The 14,996-nt window shown below is 46.8% G+C and overlaps 1 protein-coding gene across 4 annotated transcripts in view; it reads left to right on the forward strand.

The window, feature by feature from the left end:
• Positions 1–3,630: 3,630 nt before the first annotated feature.
• The window catches only part of RAD51AP2 (RAD51 associated protein 2), a 286,503-nt gene continuing 275,137 nt past the window's right edge, over positions 3,631–14,996 (forward strand). For 2 of the 4 annotated variants that reach the window (XM_063915360.1, XM_063915361.1), the window contains exons 1-2: positions 3,636–4,621; positions 6,921–7,050. Coding sequence is in view for 2 of the 4 variants with exons in the window: in XM_063915358.1 (XP_063771428.1) it covers positions 7,029–7,050 (22 nt within the window). In the remaining 2 variants the exon portion in view is untranslated. Of the gene's footprint in view, positions 4,622–6,920; positions 7,051–14,996 lie in introns of all 4 variants that reach the window. The other 2 variants (XM_063915358.1, XM_063915357.1) reach the window with 2 other exon arrangements.

Genomic DNA, 14,996 nt, shown 5'->3' on the forward strand with positions numbered 1-14,996 from the left:
AGATGCATCGCGGACCGGCTCCCTGGACTGGTAAGTATATTGACCTGCTAGGGGGGGGGGGAAGGGGTCCGCGATGCGCGGGGGTAGTCTTGACGGGGGAGGAGTCGACCGGGGCGGCGGCGGTAGCGGCGATGTCGGTGGGGGTTGCGCATGCACAGCAGGACATTGGGATATTTTTTTACGGAAAATACCCCGATGATGCCGCGGAGTGTCATCGCAGGGACAGTTTGACCACAAGCTCTGTCCCTGCACGCGATAATTGATACATCCCTGCGATGTAATCAATTATCGCAGTGTGAGTTTGGGCGATTTTATCACATGACATCCGTATCCAAGGATGCGGATGGTGATAAATAGGCCCCTAGGTTCTTGACTTGTAACAGGTGATAGTTTAACACCTCTGGGTACAAGGCCTTAAAATTACACATAGCAAAACATGGCCTTAAACATGCTGGTAAATAAGATGCAAAAGAAATATGTGTTTTTTAAATGCCTGTGTCTGTGCGTTGCATGTAAAAGAGGACTATACTATGAGTCCCCTGGCGGAGAATTAACGGGAATGCACAGAGCCTAGACAGATGGGAAAACCAAAGACAGTATTAAAGTTAGCAGACAATATGAAATGGGCTGTAATAGTCTTTCAGGTAAGATTTATTATTGTGCTGAGTGCGAGACTGCTGTGCTGCACAGAGAAAAATACTGCCGTTAATATAAAAAGAAGATTGTTTTCTGCAATACACAGAAAAACGTTTTGTAGTGTGCTGAAGGGGGGCTTTCATGGAACTGCTTGAAAACTAAAGTAATTGAAAATTTAACACAGATTCCACTAGCGCACATGAAGAGGGGGCGGGTTCTGAGCGCTTAGAAACTCCGCCCCCTGACAGGCCGGTTTTCTTTGAAATAGCTGTCCACGGGCCCGCAATCGAAGCCCCGCCCTTCATGGAATTCTGTCCATGCCCCCTGGACCCACGAATTGTAGCATTGCCAGTGGGAGGAACCTGATACTACAGCGAGCCTGTCCCCGTATCAGCACCTGTGCTGCTTCTGCCTGCAGCATAGCAAAAGTAAGTGTTGGCAGAGTATTGCGGTGCTTGATGTAGTGACGTTAGTCCACACACTTAATGAGTTAATAGCAAGCAGGTTTATTTGTAATTTGACTTGGATATACTGTAATGGTAGGCAATTTGTCCCAACAGACAGTAAGTCTCCACCATTAGGGGAATGGAATTAACCATTTGACTGCCTCTTTCCAGCACCTTTAAACAGTATATCGCTCACTCTGCACATCACGGCTTTAGGCATATGCAGAGAAGCAGCATTGCTGGATGATGCACCCTGCTTTTCCACTCCCTACTACTACCTCACGTACATACTTATTCTATGCTCTCTCATTGTGATTGGTAATCTTGTGGACCCTTGCGCTGATTTAACAAGGTGACCCAGAATATCACCACAAAAGCAGAAGCAATACTTACCTAAATTTCCAACCCTGAGGTGCACAAGGAACACGCTCACTCGCTGTACTATTGCCTGGCACACAGTGAGCAGCAGCTGTTCCGTTGGCACCAAAGACAGGTGTGTCTCCATACTTATACCTGTACACTGGAAAACAGACATATGGGGTATAAAAATTGCAAGGAATACCTGTTCTTCCTAATATTTGCATACAACATTAATTCAATGAAGAAAAGTTTTTCTTTTTCTTTGCAGTGAGTGGGACTGGTATACTGGATGGTGTATGAGATATGAGAACAAAAGACATAATCCAATAAGCATTCCCTCCTATACTAAACGGAGGAACTAGTATTTGTATTTTTCAAACCATTACCGATTTTTCTACTTTGTTGACACTCAAAGAGTTTCTCTGTACAGTTGTGTTTTTATGCTCTGCGTATCCGTATGATTACAGTGATATACAGTACTGACAGATAACCAGACTTGTAAATCTGGCGAATTGCGCTGCTGTAACCAAGGGTATGTAACCAATTAAGATATTAATCTGATTATTATATGGTATCAGTACCCCGCATAATATTTAGCATTATATTATAACACTTCGCTAAGCTTGCCATTCTGAGAACCATCTCATTGCTCTACATATGAGCAATTATGTTTTTTACCTATAGGTAATGTCTGTCTGTTTGTCTTGATATACTCACCCCCTCCACATGAGATATTTCCTAGAATAAATACAGCCACTTGATTAAATTATTGTGTCTCACATCACAAATTCCTACCCTGTGTAGGGAATAATTATTACCTGTGCTTGTTTTCTCCCAATCTCCCCTTTTCCTCAAAAGCAAAACCGACAGAGTAACACAAGTATTGGCGGTACTTATCAGTATGCTGATGTGGCTGCGGTATGACAGCAGGGGACGGCTCCGGTGGTAAGTCTGACTCCCGCTGTGATGGGTAATGCACCGCCCGGCTCTATGTTAATTCTGGCAGCGCGGTACATGCACTATACATGGAACACTCTCAGCTGCATATACTAGGCTCCGCCTCCCTGAGACACTCTGGCACCAGGGGATGAACACTAGGGGATGCGCCCACAGGGCCTTATACATCTGGAGATAGGTACAGAGCGCACTATTCTCTAACAGTAAGTTCATATATACTGCACACCTACTGGCTGGTAGCACCCATGGAACTTGGTAATGTATAAAAATGAAGTTAAACACTGCAGTAAGGGAGTGGTGCAAGTGGCATTTTTATACATTAACAATTCCTGTGATTCCCTCCAGCACATACACCGTCACCAGCTCACCCCTCGCAGCACATACACAGTCACCCGCTCACCCTCCCTCCACAGCCCATACACAGTCACTTGCTCATCTCCCCCCGGCAGCACATACACCGTCACCGATGCTCAACCCCAACAGCACATACAGTCACCCGCTCTCCGCTCCTGCAGCACGTACAGTCACCTGCTCACCTCCCCTGCAGCACATACAGTCACCCGCTCCCCCCGCAGTACACACACAGTCACTGGTGCTCACCCTCCGCAACACATACTGTCGCCTGCTTACCTCCCCCGCTACACATTCACAATCACCTGCTCACCTCCCACCCCCTGCAGCATATACACAGTCACCCGCTCACCTCCCCCCCTGCACACATACACAGTCACCAGCTCACCTCCCCCCCTGCACACATACACAGTCACCGACTCACCTACAACCACCGCAGGACATACACAGTTACCCGCTCACCACTTCCTAGCAGCACATACACAGTCACCCCCTCCCCCCCCTCCCCCCTGCAGCACATACACAGTCACCCGCTCACCTCCAACCCCCGCAGGACATACACAGTCACCTGCTCACCTCCAACCTCCGCAGGACATACACAGTTACCCGCTCACCTCTTCCCAGCAGCACATACACAGTCACCCGCTCACCTCCAACCGCCGCAGGACATACACAGTCACCCACTCACCTCCAACCCCCTCAGGACATACACAGTCACCCGCTCACCTCCAACCCCCGCAGGACATACACAGTCACCTGCTCACCTCCAACCCCCGCAGGACATACACAGTCACCCGCTCACCTCCAACCTCCGCAGGACATACACAGTTACCCGCTCACCTCTTCCCAGCAGCACATACACAGTCACCCGCTCACCTCCAACCGCCGCAGGACATACACAGTCACCCACTCACCTCCAACCCCCTCAGGACATACACAGTCACCCGCTCACCTCCAACCCCCGCAGGACATACACAGTCACCTGCTCACCTCCAACCCCCGCAGGACATACACAGTCACCCGCTCACCTCCAACCTCCGCAGGACATACACAGTCACCCGCTCACCTCTTCCCAGCAGCACATACACAGTCACCCGCTCACCTCCAACCCCCGCAGGACATACACAGTCACCCACTCACCTCCAACCCCCGCAGGAAATACACAGTCACCTGCTCACCTCCAAACCCCGCAGGATATAGTCACCCGCTCACCTCCAACCCCTGCAGAACATACACAGTCACCCGCTCACCTCTTCCCAGTAGCACATACACATTCACCTGCCCCCCCTCCTCCGCAGGACATACACAGTCACACGCTCACCTCTTCCCAGTAGCACATACACATTCACCTGCCCCCCCCCCTCCTCCGCAGGACATACACAGTCACCTGCTCACCTCCAACCCCCCCTGCAGCACATACACAGTCACCCGCTCACCCCCAACCCCCGCTGTACATACACAGTCACCCACTCACCTCTTCCCAGCAGCGCATACAGTCACCGGCACTCACCCCCTACAGCACATACACTCCCCAACACCTGCCACCCGTCGACTGAATTCCCCTTGAGTGCAGCCACGGTAGAGACACACCATCATCTGCAGCCTCCCTGAGAGTCCCGCACACTCAGTGTGGCTAGACCATCCTGGAGCAGGGCCCTCTTTACGCTCTGCCAATGAGCTATGCCACCATGACCGGAACCCGTGAAGTTGATGCACGCAATCAGGAGAGGCATAAAAGGGACTGGTAACGCTCCACCTCCTGTCCAGGATGCATCAGTCACTCAACTAACAGCGTGTGATTGGCTGCAGCGGAGCGCATCCCCAGGGACACACCCATTTTAGAAAAGTGAGTCCCCGGACCTCAAAACTGGGTAAAATATGCTCTATATCACATTTTTCCGATCACTGATAATGTGTATATATATATTTCCGTGGGTTAATAGATATCATACTTCTTCACCATTGATCAATAAGACAGCTAAAAAACTATGGCCGCTAATTCAAAGTGATGAAGCACTTAATGTAGAACAGCGCCGACTTATGCCTTGTTATAAAAGAAGCCGTAATCTTAGGGATATATTAGTCAGGACGAATACCTGCACCCCGATAAAGAATGTGATGTCTACCTTTCTGGACAATACCAGAACGGGTTGCTTTAAATGTACATGTGTAACCTGTCAATTTATGCTGACGGGTGATTCTTTCACACACCCACATTCTGGCAAAATTTATAAGATCAGACATTATTTTAATTGTAATTCAACATATGTGATCTACCAACTCCTTTGCCCATGCGGCCTTTGCTATATAGGCAAGACTGTCTGTAAGTTTAAGGAACGCATGGGGCAACATAGAGGGGCAATTAGAGCAGCGTTACAGACAGGTAAAAGCGACCAGCCGGTCGCAAGACACTTTCTTGAATTTAAACATCCTCTTAGCACAATATGATATAGGATGATTGTGTCAAAGTCGAAAAATATTGCAGAACACACAGCACGTATAAACTGCACACACATGCCCACTGCGCGTGCACTTGTTCTGCCGTGCGTGCACATATCCGCAATTTGCGTATGGTCGCTCCCGCGGACCTGCGCGTGGTATGGGTATTTACGGCAGAGTTTGTGAATGCATGGAGAGCCATCAGAACACATTACATATTTAATCCAAATAGTGCACATTGTACACATAGTCTCCTTGCACCACATCAGAAAGTTATAGCTGTTTAAATGGTTGCAGAACAAAGGGATTCACCTTTACAGGATAAGAGGGGACAGACTAAGGTTATAAGGTGATAATTGGTATCCAGCTGTAGGGTATTTTAAGGGAAACATTCCGGTGTTGGTCTGCGGAAGATCGCATGTTCCTGCGGATAGTTATGTGCAGAAGCAGAATATAGATATAAACTGTATTTACTGTATATTATGTATGCAGCGGGAATCCAGAGGAGACCACCCACAAGAGCAGTTGAGAAAGACATCGCCTACCTTTTCAAATCAACCTATGACCTCTCCTGTACTGTAAAAGTGCATCCCTGTGTCCAATGGACAAAGGGATTACAGTATCCATTGTATTGCTTTTGGAAGACTTGTATAAATAAAGCCTGCTGCAGGCCGGCCAGACACAAGACTCACAACGTTATCTATTTGATTACGGAGGACTGGACCAGGAAGCGCACGCGAATATTCTCACATATGTACATTGACTATAGCCATTATTCTGTTATATATATTGTCTTGTATTGTAGTGTATAATTTGTATTGTAAACCCCCTTTCAGAAATAATCCACTGTGGTGTCGGAACCCAGCGGTAAACTCACAATTGGTGTCGTGTGCTCATTGCCCTGCTAAGGTTTAAAGTGTACTATTATTGCATAGCATTGCTGTAGAAGGTTTAAAGTGTATCTCTGGGTGTGTATGCACTGCGAGTACTTTGTACCATCAGCGCGGCGTGTGTGTACGCAAAGTCCGTACACTACGGAACCCTTTTACGCTAATAGCGTAAAAGATGCGTAGTGTGAATTAAGTATAGCGGCCACAGCGGCTAAAGGTTTAAAGTGTATTTAAGGTGTGTTTAAGGTATAGCTTTCATTCCTGTAAAGATAATCAGCTTTATCAATTGACACAGTATCTGAGAGTATTCGGGGTGGCAATAGGGGGTTGCAATTATTAAGACGCGAGGCACAATGGATTCACCGTTTAGCTGTAATATACCCTAGAGCAGGCATGTCCAAACTGCGGCCCTCCAGCTGTTGAGAAACTGCACATCCCAGCATGCCCTGACACAGCTTTAGCATTCTCTGACAGCAAAACTGTGTCAGGGCATGCTGGGATATGTAGTTTCACAACAGCTGGAGGGCCACAGTTTGGACATGCCTGCCCTAGAGGTTTAAATGAAAATGTGGCTTTAAGATAAAATATAGATATACAGCTTCCTTTTGCATTGGTTTGTTATTGTTACATGGTGTTTTGGCAACATTACCGAGGTTGTGTTGCTACATTAGAACATGAAGTGTTAGCATTGCTGATGGAAATCGCTTTGCTCTATACTTTTCATCTGGTTTACAGCCAAGGATAACACAGCTCTAAAAACATTTCTTATCATGCAATTATGAAAGTAATATGGAGTATTTCTATGTACTTTTAACTGAGTGTTCTTCTGATATATTTTTAGTAACTATGGTGATGGTGTGAGCACAGCTGGGTCGTCGAGTAGTGATGACATCAACATCAAGCGACGTGTAGGCGGGTGTGTGGTCCCGATCCTCACGTCAGCGTCCACATGGTGTTGTGCCGGTATAAAGGTATGTGCCTGTTTTTTGTATGTATCGTGACGAAAATATGAAAATATATTGAAACATTGATGAGCAGTTCTTGTCCGTACATTATATGAAGCTAAGGAGCTGAGTGCCGTGCCGCCGAGTATATATATATATATATATATATATATATATATATATATAAAGAAATTCAAATGTATAATTGCGCATACACGAATAAAAACACTCTAGGCGTGAATCCCCTGAGTGAAATAAATAAAACCACCTTTCTTTTCAAGAATTCATAATAAACTGCAACAGAAGAAGGAACGCAATAGTGCAGACACCCAAATGTAAAGAAAAGCTTTTTAATAGTTTAGATTTTGCACTCACAAACGTTCAATTAAGGAAGCATGTAACAAATTGCAGGTACACGAAGGCACATTCATCAAACATCAAATCTAGCAGATCTCTCAATAGATTTCAGATGGATACTCAATAAAGGTGCTTGGAAAATAGAAAGTATGCAATAGTGTAGAAATATGCTTGATGGTACAGTCATTTTGTTGGATGTCAAGATCCCCAGCATTGACAAGCTTGCATGTTTATATAAGACATCTTAGAGTTTATTATTATAAGATGTTAACCTAATTAGAGATGGTTTCGCCATCAGCTTTTGTAGGACTGTTTACAGTAAGCCCCTCCCCATTAGATCACATTTATCCATCGGGGATGCAAATAGAATACACATATTCTTAGTTACAGTGGGGATCAAAAATGTATGCACATTTGCTCACAGTGTGATGCAAGTATGTAGCCTCATACTTGGCCACATACTTTAAAAATACTCACCAGCTCTACAGCTTTGTTTATTGATGTGTACATTTTTTTCCTTTGGTCTATAGTGCTCCCAATACAGGTCTACACACATCCCCTGGGACGGTGGATATTTTTTAAATGGATTTTTATATGTATTTTTAACGTGTGTTATAATCACATTCACTTCACAGATTGAATCGTATTTGAGATATGATTTAGATTAGCCCCAAGCGGCCATATGTATATATGAAATGATATGTTTCACTGCTCAGGTAGTTAACAACTATCTGTCTCATGTGCACTGTTTTGATGTATTATTGTTTGATCTGTTGACAGCGTTAACCCATACTTGTCTACCTTGCTGCCCCTCCTCGGGAGGAGGCAGCGTTGTAGGCGCATGGGGGCGTGGCCGGCGGTATGATGGGCCGTCCGAGGGGGCGTGACGACCGGGAAGTGGGCAGTCCGGGGGGGGGGGGGGGGGGCGTGACATCGCGATCACGTCATCGTGGCTCCGTTCCCCACTATACAGTGCCTAGCTTCTCAGGGGGCGGAGCTACGATGATGTGATTCAGCGGGAATCGCGTCATCGGATCCCCTCGGACACCCACTTGTTCTCTGCTGTGGGTGGCCAAGGGGGGGAGGCGAGTGGAGAGCCTGACAGGGAAAACGGGAGGCTTGACCACCCTTCCGGGGGGCCGGGAGGGCCTCCCAATTTTCGGGAGCCTCCCAGCCATTCCGGGAGGGTAGGCAAGTATGCGGTAAACTAGGCAACAGTCCCCACACATCCGTTGGACGGCCCTAGGAGATGGCATCTGGTCACGTGACTGGAATTGCAGAGCCCGGAAACCGGACAGTGGCGCGGTCAGGACAGCTGGAGGCACACTGGGTAAGGTATTTATGTAAGGTCATTTGCACTGTTCACGTTTGTGTGTGTCCTGAAGGCGGGGTCCCGCACCCCGAAACGTTGATGAATTAAACAGCACCAGGTTTTTCACTGTTCATCATAGACTCCAGAGTGCCGCCGTTTGTCTCCATTATTGCATACAGGGTCGGCAACAGGGGGGTCAAAGGGGACACCTGTACCGGGCCCCAAGGATCAGAGGGACCCCAAGTATATGCCACTTAGTGTCCGGCAGGGATGTGAGCAGGGAATCATCATGGAGGGAGAGACAGACCGTGGTGTGGAGAGATATACATATTTATATATCTGTATACTGTAGATAAATAAAAATATATATATTTATTTAATAACAGTTTTTTATATAGCGCAGCAAATTCCGTTGCTCAGAGGGGGCCCCAGAGATATCACTGTACCGGGCCCCAAGATGTCTGTTGCCGGCCCTGATTGCATATACAGGCCGCTGGGCCTGGTAGGAGGGCACCGGAGCATATATGCAGCAGCAAAGCTGACCATTTAGGAGTGCCAGACCTATCCCTTGTATATCTATATATACTAAATGCGAAAGCCCTCACTCACTAATTCTCTTACTTCCCGATATGTTAGGAAGCTGAAATGTAACATAGGTATTCTTCAGGTGGGAAACAGGAAAACTATGTAATCAGAATTTGAATAAACCTCCCCTAAGGGGATGAAAAGGGTGTTGACATAATGACGTCATTACTGATGCGTGGCTTGTGTTGCGTGAACGGTAACGCCCAAACGGACAATCGGATGAAAATTTGGATTGCACCTCCACTGTGTAGGATTTAATAAACTACAAAAATGTTCCTGTCACTTTTTACCGTATCTGCTACCGGTGCTCCTCGGGTAACGCCAAGAACCATGGATTAATATTTACTTACATTAAGACGTCTCAAATTTACAGCTCTATAGATTTACCAACTTTTGAACACTCATTTATATTCACAGCCGTGAAAACAGTGGCGTGCGGTGAGGTCAGTGACTGGGGAGGCACTGGCAGCTAACCATCTCCCCCCCCCCCCCATACAATGGGGGGGGGGAAAGTGTAGTCCCCCACACATTTCTAAAACCAGCACAAGGCAGAACCAGCCAGGGGGGATAATGACATAGCAGGGGAGACACTCGGTATGGGGTCCCCCTGCCATAACAATAATCTGCCCCCCAAAACTACTCAGCCCCGGGCTGGAATTCCTCGGAAGTGAGGACCCCAAAAAATAAAAATGGGATCCCCCTCCCGAGCAATAACCAGCACTGGACTGATAGCCCAGTGCTATGCCCCACACCCCTGGTGGCGGTGGGTGTGGGGTTCATTGTTAATATTGTTCTTTACAGGTGGCCTACAGGTCCCAGCATGCTGGCACTTGGAGAACCACAAGTGCCAGCATGCCCGGACATAATGGGCCCGCTGGCACCAGTAGTCCACCTGTAAATAAAATATTAAAATAAAGACACCACACTATCTTTAAAAAGTGAGTTTATTTGTCAGAGTCTTCACCTGGGGGCGGCGGCCTTTAAGCTCTTTTGCATGGCCACTGCCTCAACAGGGCTTCCGGCGTCTTCACCTGAGGGGGCCGCCGCCTCCCCAGGGCTTCCAGTGTGTTCCTCCGGCGTCTTCACCTGGGAGGCGGCGGCCTTTAAGCTCTTTTGCATGGCCGCCGCCTTCCCAGGGCTTCCGGCGTCTTCACCTGGGGGGGCGGCGGCCTTTAATCTCTTTTGCATGGCCGCCGCCTTCTCCAGGACTTCCAGCGTCTTCACCTAGTGGGTGGCGGCTGTTAAGCTCTTTTGCATAGCCGCCGCCCATACAGGACTTCTGGCATCTTCTCTCTTCAGGAGCTCTTCACTGCTCCTCCTCCGCCGTCAGACTGACGCGCCGCTGCCTCGCACTGACTTATATAAATCAGCCGGAGCGGGCAGGGCGATAACACAGCGAGCAATGATTGGCTCGCGGGGGCCATCTTGAATTTTAAAAATGACGCTGAGGCGTCATTTTTTAAATTGGTACTGCTCCGCTGCCTAACTCTGCAGAATGGCAGGCAGGGATCTTGGATCTCTGCCTGCCGCTAATAGTCTCACCGCCGCCCGCACCGCCACCGCCCGCACCTCCGCCACCCGCACCTCCGCCGCGCCCACACAGTGATTGACAGCGGATCCACCGCTGGCCAATCACTGTGGCCTCACTGACAGGGGCGTGCTTTCATGGGTGAAAGCACGTCCCTGTATGTAAGCGGCACCTCTAATGGTGCCGCTTTCCAATGCATTTTCAATCGGCTTTTAATGCCCATTGCTAGGCCCCGCCTGCGCCCGCCCCCCGCTCCCATAACTTTCCACATTCACAACGGGAGGCACCACGATCGGTGCCTCCCATCCCCATTTAGACAGGGATAATAATTACATTAGTATAAAGGAGATACTTATGACACAGAATTAGAGATGAGCGGGTTCGGTTTCTCTGAATCCGAACCCGCCAGAACTTCATGTTTTTTTTCACGGGTCCGAGCGACTCGGATCTTCCCGCCTTGCTCGGTTAACCCGAGCGCGCCCGAACGTCATCATGACGCTGTCGGATTCTCACGAGGCTCGGATTCTATCGCGAGACTCGGATTCTATATAAGGAGCCGCGCGTCGCCGCCATTTTCACACGTGCATTGAGATTGATAGGGAGAGGACGTGGCTGGCGTCCTCTCCGTTTAGAATAGATTAGAGAGACACTTGATTTACTAATTTTGGGGAGCATTAGGAGTACTCAGTACAGTGCAGAGTTTTGCTGATAGTGACCACCAGTTTTATTTATAATCCGTTCTCTGCCTGAAAAAAGCGATACACAGCACACAGTGACTCAGTCACATACCATATCTGTGTGCACTGCTCAGGCTCAGGCCAGTGTGCTGCATCATCTATTATCTATATATAATATTATATATATCTGTCTGACTGCTCAGCTCACACAGCTTATAATTGTGGGGGAGACTGGGGAGCACTACTGCAGTGCCAGTTATAGGTTATAGCAGGAGCCAGGAGTACATAATATATTATATAGTGAGTGACCACCAGACACACAGTGCAGTTTATTTAATATATCCGTTCTCTGCCTGAAAAAAGCGATACACACAGTGACTCAGTCAGTCACATACCATATCTGTGTGCACTGCTCAGGCTCAGGCCAGTGTGCTGCATCATCTATATATATTATATATCTGTCTGACTGCTCAGCTCACACAGCTTATAATTGTGGGGGAGACTGGGGAGCACTACTGCAGTGCCAGTTATAGGTTATAGCAGGAGCCAGGAGTACATAATATTATATTAAAACAGTGCACACTTTTGCTGCAGGAGTGCCACTGCCAGTGTGACTAGTGACCAGTGACCTGACCACCAGTATATATAATATTAGTAGTAGTATACTATCTCTTTATCAACCAGTCTATATTAGCAGCAGACACAGTACAGTGCGGTAGTTCACGGCTGTGGCTACCTCTGTGTCGGCACTCGGCAGCCCGTCCATAATTGTATATACCACCTAACCGTGGTTTTTTTTTCTTTCTTTATACATACATACTAGTTACGAGTATACTATCTCTTTATCAACCAGTCTATATTAGCAGCAGACACAGTACAGTGCGGTAGTTCACGGCTGTGGCTACCTCTGTGTCGGCACTCGGCAGCCCGTCCATAATTGTATATACCACCTAACCGTGGTTTTTTTTTCTTTCTTTATACATACATACTAGTTACGAGTATACTATCTCTTTATCAACCAGTCTATATATTAGCAGCAGACACAGTACAGTGCGGTAGTTCACGGCTGTGGCTACCTCTGTGTCGGCACTCGGCAGCCCGTCCATAATTGTATATACCACCTAACCGTGGTTTTTTTTCCTTTCTTTATACATACATACTAGTTACGAGTATACTATCTCTTTATCAACCAGTCTATATATTAGCAGCAGACACAGTACAGTGCGGTAGTTCACGGCTGTGGCTACCTCTGTGTCGGCACTCGGCAGCCCGTCCATAATTGTATATACCACCTAACCGTGGTTTTTTTTTCTTTCTTTATACATACATACTAGTTACGAGTATACTATCTCTTTATCAACCAGTCTATATATTAGCAGCAGACACAGTACAGTGCGGTAGTTCACGGCTGTGGCTACCTCTGTGTCGGCACTCGGCAGCCCGTCCATAATTGTATATACCACCTAACCGTGGTTTTTTTTTTCTTTCTTTATACATACATACTAGTTACGAGTATACTATCTCTTTATCAACCAGTCTATATATTAGCAGCAGACACAGTACAGTGCGGTAGTTCACGGCTGTGGCTACCTCTGTGTCGGCACTCGGCAGCCCGTCCATAATTTTATATACCACCTAACCGTGGTTTTTTTTTCTTTCTTTATACATACATACTAGTTACGAGTATACTATCTCTTTATCAACCAGTCTATATATTAGCAGCAGACACAGTACAGTGCGGTAGTTCACGGCTGTGGCTACCTCTGTGTCGGCACTCGGCAGCCCGTCCATAATTGTATATACCACCTAACCGTGGTTTTTTTTTCTTTCTTTATACATACATACTAGTTACGAGTATACTATCTCTTTATCAACCAGTCTATATATTAGCAGCAGACACAGTACAGTGCGGTAGTTCACGGCTGTGGCTACCTCTGTGTCGGCACTCGGCAGCCCGTCCATAATTGTATATACCACCTAACCGTGGTTTTTTTTTCTTTCTTTATACATACATACTAGTTACGAGTATACTATCTCTTTATCAACCAGTCTATATATTAGCAGCAGACACAGTACAGTGCGGTAGTTCACGGCTGTGGCTACCTCTGTGTCGGCACTCGGCAGCCCGTCCATAATTGTATATACCACCTAACCGTGGTTTTTTTTTCTTTCTTTATACATACATACTAGTTACGAGTATACTATCTCTTTATCAACCAGTCTATATATTAGCAGCAGACACAGTACAGTGCGGTAGTTCACGGCTGTGGCTACCTCTGTGTCGGCACTCGGCAGCCCGTCCATAATTGTATATACCACCTAACCGTGGTTTTTTTTTCTTTCTTTATACATACATACTAGTTACGAGTATACTATCTCTTTATCAACCAGTCTATATATTAGCAGCAGACACAGTACAGTGCGGTAGTTCACGGCTGTGGCTACCTCTGTGTCGGCACTCGGCAGCCCGTCCATAATTGTATATACCACCTAACCGTGGTTTTTTTTTCTTTCTTTATACATACATACTAGTTACGAGTATACTATCTCTTTATCAACCAGTCTATATATTAGCAGCAGACACAGTACAGTGCGGTAGTTCACGGCTGTGGCTACCTCTGTGTCGGCACTCGGCAGCCCGTCCATAATTGTATATACCACCTAACCGTGGTTTTTTTTTCTTTCTTTATACATACATACTAGTTACGAGTATACTATCTCTTTATCAACCAGTCTATATATTAGCAGCAGACACAGTACAGTGCGGTAGTTCACGGCTGTGGCTACCTCTGTGTCGGCACTCGGCAGCCCGTCCATAATTGTATATACCACCTAACCGTGGTTTTTTTTTCTTTCTTTATACATACATACTAGTTACGAGTATACTATCTCTTTATCAACCAGTCTATATATTAGCAGCAGACACAGTACAGTGCGGTAGTTCACGGCTGTGGCTACCTCTGTGTCGGCACTCGGCAGCCCGTCCATAATTGTATATACCACCTAACCGTGGTTTTTTTTTCTTTCTTTATACATACATACTAGTTACGAGTATACTATCTCTTTATCAACCAGTCTATATATTAGCAGCAGACACAGTACAGTGCGGTAGTTCACGGCTGTGGCTACCTCTGTGTCGGCACTCGGCAGCCCGTCCATAATTGTATATACCACCTAACCGTGGTTTTTTTTTCTTTCTTTATACATACATACTAGTTACGAGTATACTATCTCTTTATCAACCAGTCTATATATTAGCAGCAGACACAGTACAGTGCGGTAGTTCACGGCTGTGGCTACCTCTGTGTCGGCACTCGGCAGCCCGTCCATAATTGTATATACCACCTAACCGTGGTTTTTTTTTCTTTCTTTATACATACATACTAGTTACGAGTATACTATCTCTTTATCAACCAGTCTATATATTAGCAGCAGACACAGTACAGTGCGGTAGTTCACGGCTGTGGCTACCTCTGTGTCGGCACTCGGCAGCCCGTCCATAATTGTATATACC

Source organism: Pseudophryne corroboree, chromosome 4 (assembly GCF_028390025.1).
Source record: "Pseudophryne corroboree isolate aPseCor3 chromosome 4, aPseCor3.hap2, whole genome shotgun sequence".
Lineage (NCBI taxonomy): Eukaryota > Metazoa > Chordata > Amphibia > Anura > Myobatrachidae > Pseudophryne > Pseudophryne corroboree.